The 14,965-nt window shown below is 37.4% G+C and overlaps 1 protein-coding gene across 1 annotated transcript in view; it reads left to right on the top strand.

Moving 5' to 3' along the window:
- The window catches only part of GLIPR1L2 (GLIPR1 like 2), a 40,340-nt gene extending 27,970 nt beyond the window's left edge, over positions 1-12,370 (top strand). Inside the window, exons 4-6 of the mRNA XM_033221235.1 lie at positions 4,073-4,158; positions 11,819-11,845; positions 11,928-12,370. Coding sequence (XP_033077126.1) covers positions 4,073-4,158; positions 11,819-11,845; positions 11,928-12,292 — 478 coding nt within the window. The 3' untranslated portion in view covers positions 12,293-12,370. The remainder of the gene's footprint in view (positions 1-4,072; positions 4,159-11,818; positions 11,846-11,927) is intronic.
- Positions 12,371-14,965: the final 2,595 nt, after the last annotated feature.

Raw genomic sequence — 14,965 nt, 5'->3', positions numbered from 1 at the left:
AATTCAGCAAATCAGCAATTTATAAAATTAATATTCAAAGCTTAAGAGCTTTCCTATCTATGAAATTATGAGTTAGAAAATACTATAAGACAATATGTATAAAAACATAAGATATATCTTAAAAATTTAGACTCAATATGAAGAAAATGTTTACAGTTTACTAAAATATTTAATAGAAGAATTTTTAAAATGGAAAAACATACCATGTTTATAGATGAAATATTCAGTGTTTTAAAGTCACTTCAGTCTTTATCCATCCATACACTTAATTCAATTCAGATTAAAATTTTTAATCAATATTTTTATAAGTTAATATAATTGGATAACATTACAGTTTATATGAAAAAATAAACATTGGTATATAATTAGGTAAAGAAGGTAATGAATGATAAGGGAAGTTATAGCTACCAGATTTCAAAATATACCATGAAGCTGCAATAGTTAAAAGGCTAAAATAAGGGCATATGAATAGATAGAGTTACTGTGTTATGTAAGTGAGGGTCAATAAGTAGATCCAAATATATATATAATGATTATGATAAAGGTGGCATTTAAAATCACTGGTTAAAGTATTTAAGTAATGGAATTAGGAAAGAGCCTCCTGGCTGGATAAAAGTAAAACTGAGTTTTTCACTCATCTTAGAGAAATAAATTTCTAATAGATAAAAGATTTAAACATTAAAAAGTGAAGTCATGAAGGCTATATTAGTGAATTTACTTATGATTTGGAAGGTATAAGGACCTATCAGAACACTAAAGTCCAGAAACTATAAAGGAAAACATGTATGAATCTGAGTATAGAAAAAGTCATTTATTAAATAGGAAATCCTTTCCCTATTGCTTGTTTTGGTCAGGTTTTTCAAAGATCAGATGGCTGTAGATGTGTGGTGTTATTTCTGAGGCCTCTGTTCTGTTCCATTATAGTATAGTTTGACGTCGGGTAGCATGATGCCTCCAGCTTTGTTCTTTTTGCTTAGGATTGTCTTGGCTATTCGGGCTCTTTTTGGTTCCATATGAAATTTGAAGTAGTTTTTTCCAGTTCTGTGAAGAAAGTCAATAGTAGCTTGATGGGGATAGCATTGAATCTATAAATTGCTTTGGGCAGTATGACCATTTTCACAATATTGATTCTTCCTATCCATGAGTATGGAGTGTTTTTCCATTTGTTCGTGTCCTCTCTTATTCACGTCCTTTGCAGGGACATGGATGAAGCTGGAAACCATCATTCTCAGCAAACTATCACCAGAACATAAACCAAACACCACATGTTCTCAAGTGGGAGTTAAACAATGAGAACACGTGGAGACAGGGAGGGGAACATCACACACTGGGACCTGTCAGGATGTGGGGTGCGAGGGGAGGGGTAGCATTAGGAGAAATACCTAATGAAGATGATGAGTTGATGGGTGCAGCAAACCACCATGGCACATGTATACCTATGTAACAAATCTTCACATTCTGCACATATACCCAAGAATTTAAAGTATAATTTTAAAAATTAAATGAAAAAAAAAGAAGAGACAATAGAATGGAAGCCAGTGTTGTGGTGATATACAAGAAGTAGTGAAAAATGAAACAACTTGTTGTAAGTAGTCTAGTTGTTCTGGCTGTATGAGATGGAAAAATCGACATCTGTTTCATGTGCTTTGGCTCTTGTTCTGTGAACAATGTACAGACTGTGTGAGTCTGGATGGAGAACTTTGAAGAACCTGCCTACAAATTGTAATTGCTGCACTGTCAAGCTGTGGGCTGTATTACCCCCTTGATGAACAAGATGGTGGCAGATATGAGTCTAGTGTAGGCAAAGAAAGTTTCTACCACCGCCAGAATTGTGCTGTCATTTTGAAAGACTGTGTATCTATTACAATTTTTGAATAATTGTCTTCTAATGAATTTGGGGTTGGAAATGGGTACACTTGTCTGTTAAGACACCCAGGCAACATGTCCTTATCTAGGATCTGGACACATGCTCTATAGGTAGCATTGTACTGAGGCTATGGCCAGATAGAGGCTAAGAAAAGTTCTAGAAGACTATGTTCAAGAGTCTTGACTTGGTCTTGGTGAACCACTGGTATGCTTCTTAGAAAATGTAAATTTTCTAAGGCACTGCCAGGGCAGCTGTGAAATATCAGTGGACTTTGCTGCTTATAGATACTTACCTATTATTTCCTCCTAATCTGGCCCAATAATTCCAATTGAAGTTGGGAGGTGTGCCGTGGATTCAGACTTAAGTTGATTTAGGTTCACTTTCTTAGAAACTCAGAACTAGAGGAAGATTAACATAGGGGAGAGTATTAGCCTGACATTTCTGGCTATCTAATAGAAATAATGATTATAAAACTCAAATCTTTGAAAGAGGGGACTCATTGTAGTCTACCACAGTGTGGATTTATTTATTTTCAGTTTTACGTATGTATGTATGCATTATTACATGTGTTTATTTGCCTTTCCAAAGTTTTTCCAGGCTACAGATATCAGACATTATGATCTTGGGGTGATTGGCTTATGCTCTAGTTCTCAAAGGCAGTTTTTATAGTGAGTAGCTTTTTACTTAGGCATAAGGACAGAGGTCTCCTGTCCTTGGGACCTTAGGAGACAATACATCTGCTTTTGTGTTGGAGGCATCTGTTTTGGTGAACAAGTGTTAGGACAGGAAAAATAGACCAGGGTGTAGCTAAAGGTGACTAGAGCAACTCCTGAGTTTCTGCTGTGCCTGGGTTCTAAACAAAATGCCTTTCTTTCTTGAAATAGTTGGATAATAGAACAGGGAAACTGAAGAAGTGATACATGATCTACAAATAATCACAAACCTTTGGATGTTCCTGATGGACTTGAATGCTTACAATTCAAGGGTATCAGATGTCTTATTGGATATCACTCAAACGCTCTGATTAAATAAGATATATCTGAGAAATGTGATACTCAGGTTTTTTGAACATATATTTCTTATGCTTGGCCATTCTTCCTGAAGGCCTAATAAGGCCTGACCAAGGACTTAAATAACGAATGTTTGTTTTTATAGCTACCAATGTACCAGGTAAATAGGCAATCCTGATGAAATTACCAGGATTAATGACACTGCCCCCACTCAAAAGTATCTTTTCCCTACTTGTTTTCTCTACCTTTCTTATCCTAGATCATTTATTTAAATTTCCCAATTTAAAAGTACTTTAGGGCCTTTTTCTCATTTAGCTCTAGGCAATTGATGTAATTATTTCTTACTTCTCTCTTTAGCTCTGTACAATGGGTTAAATCAACTTTGTAAACTCCCATTTATATTTATTTGCTTCTTTATAAATTTATGTGTTTTTATATATACCCCGAAAATAATTCATGCAGATGAGTCTTTGGGACATAAGCATTTCAGAATTTTGTAAACTCTATAGATACTTAATATATCATTTTTATAAAACTTTTTATGTATTTGGGCCAACCAGGAAGCAATTAATTATAAAACATTCTATAGACATTTATTTATTTATTTATTTTAGAGACAAAGCCTTGCTCTGTTGCCCAGGCTAGAGTGCAGTGGCACAATCATAGCTCACTGCAACTGCAAACTCCTGGACTCAACTTATCTTCCTTCCTCAGTACCCCGAGTAGCTGGGACTACAGGCACGCACCATGCCTGGCTAATTTAAAAAAAAATATTTTTGAAGAAACGAGGTCTTGCTCTGTTACCCAGGCTGGTCTCGAACTCCTGGTCTCAAGAGATTATCCTACATTGGCCTCCCAAAGCACCAGTATTACAGGTGCTACCCCACCCAGCCTACATCATTCATTTTTAAAGGATACATTTTGCTATAAACTAAAATGAAAGAAGCTTTAAACCCCATTCTTATATTTAATTATAATACTTTGTTTCTAGGGCATGGGAATTCGTTTCAGAAAAGACTGTTTCCTGGGGGAGGACAAAGGGGAAACATTGAATCTCTAATTAAAGTATTTCCTTAAATCTAGTTTCTTAACTCACATTTTTAACCTGATTAAATATTAGTAACTATATTATTTAAATTACATGTAAAAATTGAAGCTTATTCTAACTAAATGTTTTCTGCTTTTTTGTTTGTAGAGGAACGCTGACAAGAAGACCTTATGAACCAGGAATATTTTGTACTCGATGTGGCAGACATGACAAATGCACAGATTTTCTATGCAGTAAGATAAAGAAAATAACGTAAACATGAAAAAAATGCATAATGGATTGGACAACAAGAAAAATAAGTGATTGAACACTAGTTTTTTATTGTCATGTTAACATTATTCCTTTGATCAGAATGCTACTATTATATTATCAAAGGATGGTTGACACAGTATCATCTTTAGATTTTTCTAAACTATAGAGCCTTTTCTGTTCTATCTTAACCCTATTCCTTCCCCTGAGGACATACCAGAGTGCCCGGAAGAGGGAATAACTAAAAGTTTTACCCTGAAAAAGCTTCACAGTTTATTCCCAAACAGCAGACTGTTTGATAATAACTGCTCTAAAGGATAATATATTCCAAAATATTTATGAAGTAGCATATATTTAATACCCTTTTCTTTTAGTTTTTCCTCCAAAAAGCTGAAATGTCCAAATATTTAGAAAGTAAAAAGTGGAAAATATGTTTGATTACATTTTTCTTTTAGTTTTTCCACATGAGAGAATATACTCCAAAAGTATAACTATAGCTAAAATATACAATGCTTAGGAATATGGGAGGAGATAAATTAGGATGATAAGTAAATAGCATATTATGTTATTTTATAATTATTATACTTTAAGTTCCGGGGTACATGTGCAGAACGTGCAAGTTTGTTACATAGGTATATATGTGCCATGGTGGTTTGCTGCACCCATCAACCCATCATCTACATTAGGTATTTCTCCTAATGCTATCCTTCCCCTAGCCCCCGACCCCCCAACAGACCCTGTGTGTGATGTTCTTCTCCCCGTGTCCATGTGTTCTCATTGTTCAACTCCCACTTATGAGTGAGAACATGTGGTGTTTGGTTTTATGTTCTTGTGATAGTTTGCTGAGAATGATGGTTTCCAGCTTCATCCATGTCCCTGAAAAGGAAATGAATTCATCCTTTTTTATGACTGCATAGTATTCCACGGTGTATATATGCCACATTTTCTTTATCCAGTCTATCATTGACAGGCATTTGGGTTGGTTCCAAGTCTTTGCTATTGTGAGTAGTGCTGCAAAAAACATACGTGTGCAGGTGTCTTTATAGTAGAATGATTTATAATTCTTTGGGTATGTACCCAGTAATGGGATTACTGGGTCAAATGGTATTTTTGGTTCAAGATCCTTGAGGAATCGCCACACTGTCTTCCACAGTGGTTGAACTAGTTTACACTCCCACCAACAGTGTAAAAGTGTTCCTATTTCTCCACATCCTCTCCAGCATCTGTGGTTTCCTGACTTTTTAATGACTGCCGTTCTAACTGGCGTGACATGGTATCTCATTGTGGTTTTGATTTGCATTTCTCTAATGACCAGTGATGATGAGCTTTTTTTCATATGTTTGTTGGATGCATAAATGTCTTCTTTTGAGAAGTGTCTGTTCATATCCTTCTCTCACTTTTTAATGGGGTTGTTAGCTTTTTTCTTATAAATTTGTTTAAGTTCTTTGTAGATTCTGGAAAAGACAGGGTCTTTCCTTCTGTCACACAGGCTGGAATGCAGTGGCATGATCATAGCTCACTGTAACGTCGAATTCCTGGGCTCAGGTAATCCTCCTGCCTCAGCCTCCCAAGTAGCTAAGACTGCAGGCATGTGCCACCATGCCCAGCTAATTTTTTTTTATTTTTTGCAGAGACAGGATCTTGTTGTGTTGCCCAGGCTGGTCTCAAACTCCTGGCCTCAAGTGGTCCTCCTACCTCACCCTACCAAATATATGATGTTTTTGTGCTGAAGAAAAAACAGAAACAAAAACTAGTGGACAGTTTTACTATAACACCATTTCAGGGATGATTCCCCCTAACATCTCTGCTGTTGCTTCACTTGAATCAAGATGCAAACTCTTGTTCTTCCTCTTTTCGTTGTCTTCCTTTTTCTGAAAAATTTAATCCTAAAGTCACTAGGCAGGTCAGCGGAATGTAGTCATCTACACAGAGGGGCATCCAGAGGTGATGCGTTAGAACCTAAACAGCATAACAAAGGAGCCACATGAGATGCAGTGGGCATGGAAAGGAAACCTAAGCAAGGTGAGGATGCTGTCCACATAGACATGTGGACACGTGTGGGAAGTCAGATCCCTCATGGAATGAAGTAACTGTCCATATATGAGGTCTGGTTTGGGGTATCAGAGCCAGAGCAGAATAAAAAGATGTCCATGCAGGGATGACTCAGTATGTGGCATCTGTGCCCAGGCAAGGTGAGGAGAGCATCAACATGGGATGGAAGGGAGAGTCTGAGCCAGTGAGGAAGGCATCCCTAGAGGGATGGTCTGGCAGTGGTTGTTGGAGGCCAAGAAGAATAAGAAGAGTCCATATTGGAGTGGGCTGAGAAGAGATTTCGAACCTAAGCCAGTAAAGGGGGCATCCATACTTAGGGGCAATCACACATGAGGTGTCTGAGTGCAAATTAGGTGAGGTAAGTTTTAATGTGGAGAAGATAACTTGACATGGGTGAAGTCAGGGCCCAAGTCGGGTAAGGAAGGAATCCACACACAGAAGCCCAGAGCTGGGTTTCAAAGTCTGAGCAGGGTGGGAGGGTGTCCCAGTGTAGGGCCAGCCCCTAAGTTGGCCGATTAATACAAGACAATTTCTCAGCATAAACATACTCCAAATATTACATTGGACAGACTTATAATAAAACAATATTTATTGCTTTCTGAGATTCAAATGTAACCTGACATCATTTGTTTTTATTTGCTAAATCTGAGTGTCTAAGTCTAAACAGAGTGAGGGGGGCACATATGTGTGCTAGGAGCTAGAAACAATGATGAGAGATTGGAAGCATAGTGGGGGATTGATAAAAAAAATTAAGTATAATGGGGGCTAGTTTCTTGCTGTCAGAAATGGAATACAAATATATAAAGGAAAAAAGCAAGCATGAATCTTATGGTGGTGAATTGGAATTATAAGTGTTGGAAGTTAAGAATTTTAATAAACATATATAAATGTGTATATATATACAGATTAAACTATAACTATGGACTCAGTTTCAACATGTGAATAATTGTGGGGCCTCAAGAACAGAACCAAAACAATAGAACAGAAAATACAACTAGAGAGAGATATATAGATACTTAAGTAATAAAACAAATTTCACAGAAATAAAAATACCTGAATCTAAACATTGAAAGTGCACACTATGTACCGGGAAAAAGTGACACAAAATAGTCAACACAGTAAACAGAATCTTAAAGTATCCAAGCAAAAATGTAAGATCAGTTATTAAGAAATTTAATGGTCTGGATTGAATCAGAAAAATAGTCACTCTAAGTATTTTAGCAATAAAGTGTTTAACATAGGAAATTCAGTTTACCTGAATACTGTAAACACTAAGGAAGTGAAGGTCAGGGAAGTGGCCATAGTAAGGCAGAGAAGTGGCAAAAAAGCAGAGAGTTCTATATTGTATTATACTAAGAAGCCACTTTGAAACTCACATTGATCCATCTTACGTGGTCTACCATCACCCCGGTGGTTGCTTTTCTTATATCTTTCCTATTTCATTTGCATTCCTGTCATTGGCAAACTCTTACCTGAAGCTATGCAGAGAAAATAATTCACGGAACTGTACTTCCTGGTTTCAGCTCTACAATACAAAATTGACTTCACACTGATGTGGTAGTAATGCCGCTTTGGCAACTGATATTCCCACGTAAAGGGGGAAAATTCAGTCTGGCTTCAAACTTCTCTACCATAACAGTAAATGCTAAGAGATGGTTGCATGATGCCTATATGCCCTTAATATAAGAAGTGTCAACCAAGAATTTATATACAGCAAAACCTATTATTCAAGTGTAATCAAATAGACAGATGTTTTGGGAGCATGCAGTTACATTTGATGTATAGTTCTCGTGAGCACTTCTTCAGTAAACTAAAGGATGACATTCACCAAAAAGAAGAGAGGAATGAAAAAACTTGAGTGAAAGAACTCTCTGTGAGCCCTGAATCTTAATACATAGACTAAGACTAAAACAATCTGAGAGTTATAGTTACAAAAAAAATACAAGAAATATTGGAAACATGCAAATGATATAATTAATAAAACTTGGGAGGAGAAGAGAGAGAGAAAAAATATGCTTATTTCCTCATCATTTATAGCTAAGGGCCAAAGATACTAAATAGACTATTTAAAGCTGATGAACAATAGAGGTGCAAGTAAATTTAAATGTTTCTAACTATTTAATAAAACATGTAATCAATAAATATTGATGAGAAGTGAATAAAGATGCAAAGAAGAAACATACTATTACATAATTGCTCATACTAAGGCATCAATAGATACACAAATACCAAATGAGAAAATACAAACTATATGATGAAGACTTTTTAAAAGAAAATCTAAATAGAAATCATTACATAAAATATGAAGTAAGACCAAGCGTGAAAGGCTAAAATAACTGCAGAGATCCAAAGGAAGGTCAGTTCATCTCCAAGGTGCCTGAATAATGAGTTCTACATTTTCCTGTTGCAAGACAAAGTTCTTTGTTGCTATTGGGTTCTCTATGTATGAGAACTCATTTATCCTTCCACTGTGCTTCCTAATGGAATTCAGGATTGGTTATCTGACCATCATGATACTGTTTAGCTCTGTGTCCCCACCCAAATATCATCTTGAATTATAATCCCCACATGTTGAGGGAGGGACCTGTTGGGAGGTAATTGGATCAGGGGAGCAGTTTCTCTAATGATATTCTCATGATATTGAGTGAGTTCTCATGAGATCTGATGGTTTAAAGTGTTTGGCAGTTGCCCCCTGCCTCTCCTGCCACCATGTAAGATGTGCCTTGCTTCCCCTTCACCCTCTGTCATGATTGTAAGTTTCCTGAGGCCTCTCAAGCTATACAGAACTGTAAGTCAATTAAACCTCCTTTCTTTATAAATTACCCAGTCTCAGGTAGTTCTTTTTAGCAGTGTGAAAATCAACTAATACATGAAATTGGTACCAGTTATAGTGAGGCATTGCTGAAAAGGTACCTGAAAATGTGGAAGCAACTTTGGAACTGGGTAACAGGCAGAGGTTGGAACCATTTGGAGGGCCCAGAAGAAGACAGGAAGATGTGGGAAAGTTTGGAACTTCCTAGAGTCTTGTTGAATAGTTTTGACCAAAATGCTGATCGTGATATGGACAATGAAGTCCAGGCTGAGGTGGTCTCAGATAGAGATGGGAAACTTATTGAGAACTGGAATAAAGGTCATTCTTGCTATGCTTTAGCAAAGAGGCTGGTGGCATTTTTACCCATGCCCTAGAAATCTGTGGAACTTTGAACTTGAGAGAGATGATATAGGGTATCTGGCAGGAGAAATTTCTAAGCAGAAAAGCACTCAAAATGTGACCTGGCTGTTTCTAAAAGCATATAGTCTTATGCATTGATAAAGAGATGATCTGAAATTAAAACTTATTTTTAAAAGGGAAGCAGAGCATAAAAGTTTGGAAAATTTGCAGCCTGACCATGTGGTAGAAAAAAAATATATATATATTTTTCTCTGGGGAGAAATTCAAGCTGGCTGCAAAAATTTGCATAAGTAACGAGGAGCCAAATGTTAATCACCAAGACAATGGGGAAACTGTCTCCAGGATATTTCAGAGATCTTCATAGCAGCCTCTCCCATCACAGGCCCAGAGGCCTAGGAGGGAAAAATTGTTTCATGGATCAGGCCCGGGTCCCTGCTGCTCTGTGTAGCCTTGTGACATGGTGCCCTGCCTCCCAGCCATTCCAGCTTAAGCCATGGCTCAAAGGGACCAAGGTATAGCTCAGGCCATTGCTTTAAAGGATGCAAGCCCCAAGCCTTGGTAGTACCTTGGTAGCATCCATGTGTTGTTAGGCTTGCAGGTGCATAGATGACAAGAGTTGAGCTTTGGGAGCCTTTGCAAAGATTTCAGAGGATGTATGGAAACACCTGGATGTCCAGGCAGAAGTCTGCTGCAGGGGTGGAGCCCTCGTGGAGAACCTCTACTAGGGCAATGCAGAGGGGGAAATGTGGAGTTGGGGGCCCCCACATAGAGTCCCTACTGGGGCACTGCATAATAGAGCTGTGAGAGGAAGGCCACCATCCTCCAGATCCCAGAATGACAACTTGCACCATGTGCCTGGAAAAGCCACAGGTACTCCACGCCAGCCTGTGAAAGCAGCCACAGGGCCTGAACCCTTCAGAGCCACAGGGTCAGAGCTTCCCAAGTCCTTGGGAGTCTACTCCTTGCATCAGCATGCCCTGGATGTGAGACATGGAGCCAAAGGAGACTATTTTGGAGCTTTAAGATTTAATGACTGTCCTGTTGGGTTTTGAACTTGTATGGGGCCTGTAGTCCCTTTGTTTTGGCCAATTTCTCCCACTTGGAATGGGAGCATTTGCCCAATGCCTGTACCTTCATTGTATCTTAGAAGTAACCAACTTGCTTTTGATTTTACAAGCTTATAGATGGAAGGGACTTGTCTTGTCTCAGGTGAGACTTTGAACTTGGACTTTTGGGTGAATGCTGGAATGAGTTTAGACTTTGGGGGACCCTTGGGAAGGCATGATTGTGTTTTGAAATGTGAGAAGGACATGAGATTTGGAAGGGGCTAGGGCAGAATGATATGGTTTTGCTCTGTGTTCCTACTCAAATATCATCTCAAATGGTTATCTCCAAGTGCTGAAGGAGGGACCTGGTGGGAGGTGATTGGATCATGGGGACAGTTTCCCTCATGCTGTTCTCATGATAGTGAGTGAATTCTCATAAGATCTGGTGGTTAAAAGTGTTTGGCAGTTCTCCCCTCACTCTCCCTCCTGCCACCATGTAAGACGTGCCTTGTTTCCCCTTCACCTTCCACCATGATTTTAAATTTCCCAAAGCCTGCCCATCCACGCAGAACTATGAGTCAATTAAACCTTTTCTCTCTCTCTCTCTTTTTTTTTTTTTGACAGAGTCTTGCTCTGTCACCAGGCTGGAGTGTAGTGGCGCAATCTTGGTTCACTGCAAACTCCACCTCCCAGGTTTAAGTGATTATACCGCCTCAGCCTCCCAAGTATCTGGGACTACAGGAAAAACCTCTTTTCTTTGTAAATTACCCAGTCTCAGGTAGTTCTTTATAGCAGTGTGAAAATGGACTGATATATCTCTCAACCCAGATGAGCAGAAGAAAGGGAATTTATTTCCTAAGAACTATTATTATCTCATTGGACTAGTTAACTAAAAATATTGAATGCCAGGCTATAGAGCTAACTTTGCCATCTGGGAAATTAAGAGCAACTGAAAGCTTCTGAAAATAAGAATTAAATGAGGAAAGTGAATAGATTTCTAAGATTAATTAGGAGTGATCTGTGGGGAGAAAGACAGATGAAAATAAGAGATTTTATAGAATCCTAGAATGTTGGAGCTGGAACAGTATTTTAAGGGCAGAAGTGGAAAACTTATGTAAGGTCAATGACGTAAAGACAGAATTAGCACTAGAATGCATATCTCCTTACTCATGTATTTCCATACTTTCTGTAACAAACCAGCTGATTTAATTAAAGAGAATATATTATACTTTAAAATTGGCTAGTGATTGGAGGGAGGACATCAAAGATAATGTCTGAGAGCTAGGAGAAAGTGACACTATTATTGGGAGATTTTCTTATTTTTTAGAGAAGAAATTTTATCTAATTTTTTATGGACTTTCTTTTTCTTTCTAGGTAATGCAGATCGTGACCAAGCCATATGTATGTATTGTTGTCCTTTATTTCTTGAACAATTTAACTACTTTATGTGAAATCCAGCTTTCAATTGCTTCTTTGTTTACAGATTACCGATTTTGGTATCCAAAATGGGAAATGCCCCGGCCAATTCTGTGTGATCCACTGTGCACATTCATTTTATTATTGAGAATATTATGTTTTATGCTGTGTGTCATAACTGTTTTGATAGTACAGTCTCAGTTTCCAAATATCTTGTTGGAACAACAAATGATATTTACCCCTGAGGAATCTGAAGCAGAGAATGAAGAGGAGGAAAAAGGGGAAGAGAAGAAAGAGAAAGAGGAAATAGAAATGGAAATAATGGAAATGGAGGAGGAAAAAGAAGAGAGAGAGGAGGAGGAGGAGGAGGAGGAGGAGAAGGAGGAGGAGGAGAAAACACAAAAAGAAAAGATGGAGGAAGAGGAAAAATAAGAGTAGAAAGAGGAGGAAAAAGATGTATCACCAATGTAAGCCAAAAGTGTAATACAAAAAAGACAGACAAAAAAAAAAGTAAAACACTGAGTTTTAACAAGGAAGAAAAATATGCAAACCACCATTGGGATGTTTTTTATTCCCTTCTCTCCTATACTTATCCAGTAAATTTAAATTTGTAAAACAAAGAAACAAAAAACATGTAAGGTGGGCTCTTTGACACTAAGAACAGATAAAGATGTGACAAGAAAAACACTGAAAAACATTTGACCAGTCTAATTAATCTTAAGATTTCACCATGTTATTCTAATAAAGGAGGGAATTTTCATTTTCTAAACATGTTTCCATCTCTGTGCTTTAAATAGTAAGGTACTTAATATCATTCCAAGTTCAGAACAACCATTGAATAAAATTTGTATTTTTTTTGTTTTTACTGTTACTATCATAGTTGTTATTGGTGGTAGTAGTATTTTCCAGGTATCTGATATTATTATTTGTCTTTGTGGTTTTTGGAATAGTTTAAACGGTACCTGTACATCCTGCTAGAATTCAAACTTATTATTTATAATTCATGTTCAATATCTCATTAAAGACTTGCTGTAATTTTCTGCCACCGAGGGCTAATAAATGCCAGAAGTTTAATTAGTTGTGGTAGAGGAATCTGGGTGCTTCCAAATTTATATGATAAAATAAATAAATTTTAAAAAAATTATTAACTTGTTATTCAATATGTATAGTAAAAGTTCACAAATTAATAAGATAACTACTTACCACTAGTAATAGTAATAAATGAACTAAATAAAAACACCTAGCATAGGAGATTTCTTTAGCTATAAAATAAATGGATAGTACAAGATAACCACTAAGACCTCTTCCATCAATAAATATTCATGGATCAACTTTGTAAAGGAATCAATAGTAGTTGTGAAGTATACTAGGCAAACACCTGAGGGAAAAACCTGATTCCCATGAAAATGTTCCTGAACTCAGCACCTTATATGGCAAAATAATAAATACCTTTTATTGCTCAATTTTAAAATAGGCAAAAAGCAATGTATAATATTTTTCTGATTGCCATTCCATGCTCAGCTGTCTTACTGTTGCACACTTATTAGAACTCAATGTGGCTGAGATGTGAAAGGTTGATATAATTCTATTTATGACAGGGACTTAGGGAACTTATTCTAATTGAGAATCAGACGCTTAATAAACTGAAGGTGTAAGTGAAAGAAATGACATTGAAAGAAAGAATCACTGCCTATCTGATGTCAAATAAAAATCTGTTGTCCAATTTTGATAGAATATTGTGTTCTAAAGCTGTATTTCTCAATGTGTGTGGTTCCACTGAGGGAAAAGAAAAAAAAAAAACAAAACAAAACCCTAGCATAGCCAAATACCTCAAATGGTGTAAATGCTATGTGTATTAACTCTGTTGTTCTTTAGTTGTATCAATATTCTGTTAAAAACCTGTTCCTAAGTAGGGCAAGATAAGAATTATATTAAAAAGCCCTGAGCTATCCTCTTGGATTTGAGTATTTCTGTTTGGTTTGTTTCCTTTGCTTTTTTTTTTTTTTTTCAAAGAGCTCCTCTTTGTAGAAATTAGATATTTTTCTATCTATGAAGTCAGCCTCTGTTCCACCAGTCCCCTGAGAGAAAAGCCTTAGGTAGAGAAAAGGGCTAATTCTCTACAGTGACATTATTTTTTATTATTATTGTACATTTGTGTTGTACTTCATAGCTTCCAAAGTCCTTTCACGTATTTAATATTCAAAACCATTCTTGTGGAACTGGCATTGCTTCTATTTTTAAAATAAGAAAACTTGCCAGGCGCGGTGGCTCAAGCCTGTAATCCCAGCACTTTGGGAGGCCGAGATGGGCGGATCACGAGGTCAGGAGATCGAGACCATCCTGGCTAACACGGTGAAACTCCGTCTCTACTAAAAAATACAAAAAAAAACTCGCCAGGCGTGTTGGCGGGTGCCTGTAGTCCCGGCTACTTGGGAGGCTGAGGCAGGAGAATGGCACAAACCCGGGAGGCGGAGCTTGCAGTGAGCCGAGATCGCGCCACTGCACTCCAGCCTGGGCGACAGAGTGAGACTCCGTCTCAAAAAAAAAAAAAGAAAGAAAACTGCCCTTAGATATGTGAACATTTGACGCATTTACAAGTACAATTTCTTCATTTATTAATTCCCACACATGACTAACTTGTTATGTATCTGTATGCCTAATAGAACCTGGGCCTGGCCCAGGAAACCATTTTCTCCTAGACCTCAAAGCCTGTGATGGGAGGGGCTCCGGTGAAAAACTCTGACATTTTCCCCATTGTCTTGGAGATTAACATTCATCTCCTCCTTACTTATACAAGTTTCTGCAGCCAGCTTCAATTTCTTCTCAGAAAATAGGTTTTTCTTTCTATCACATTGTCAGGCTGCAAATTTTCCAAACTTTTATGCTCTGCTTCTTTTATAAAACAACCCGTCACCTCTTGAGTGCTTTACTGCTTAGAAATTTCTTCCTCCATGTGGGAAATGGGAAAGTTCTTCTTCAAAGATTATAAAAAGTCACATTTTCTTACAATAAGATTGCTATCCACTATATATACTTGATATATATAAATCAGCTGTCCTAGCTTGCTCTGGCATGTCTGGACAGAAGTAGACAAGCCCCAGCCCA

This window comes from Trachypithecus francoisi, unplaced genomic scaffold (genome assembly GCF_009764315.1).
Source record: "Trachypithecus francoisi isolate TF-2019V2 unplaced genomic scaffold, Tfra_2.0 Lachesis_group11, whole genome shotgun sequence".
Lineage (NCBI taxonomy): Eukaryota > Metazoa > Chordata > Mammalia > Primates > Cercopithecidae > Trachypithecus > Trachypithecus francoisi.
Note: the sequence above shows the minus strand (reverse complement) of the source record. Positions and strands in the feature narration are given on the sequence as shown.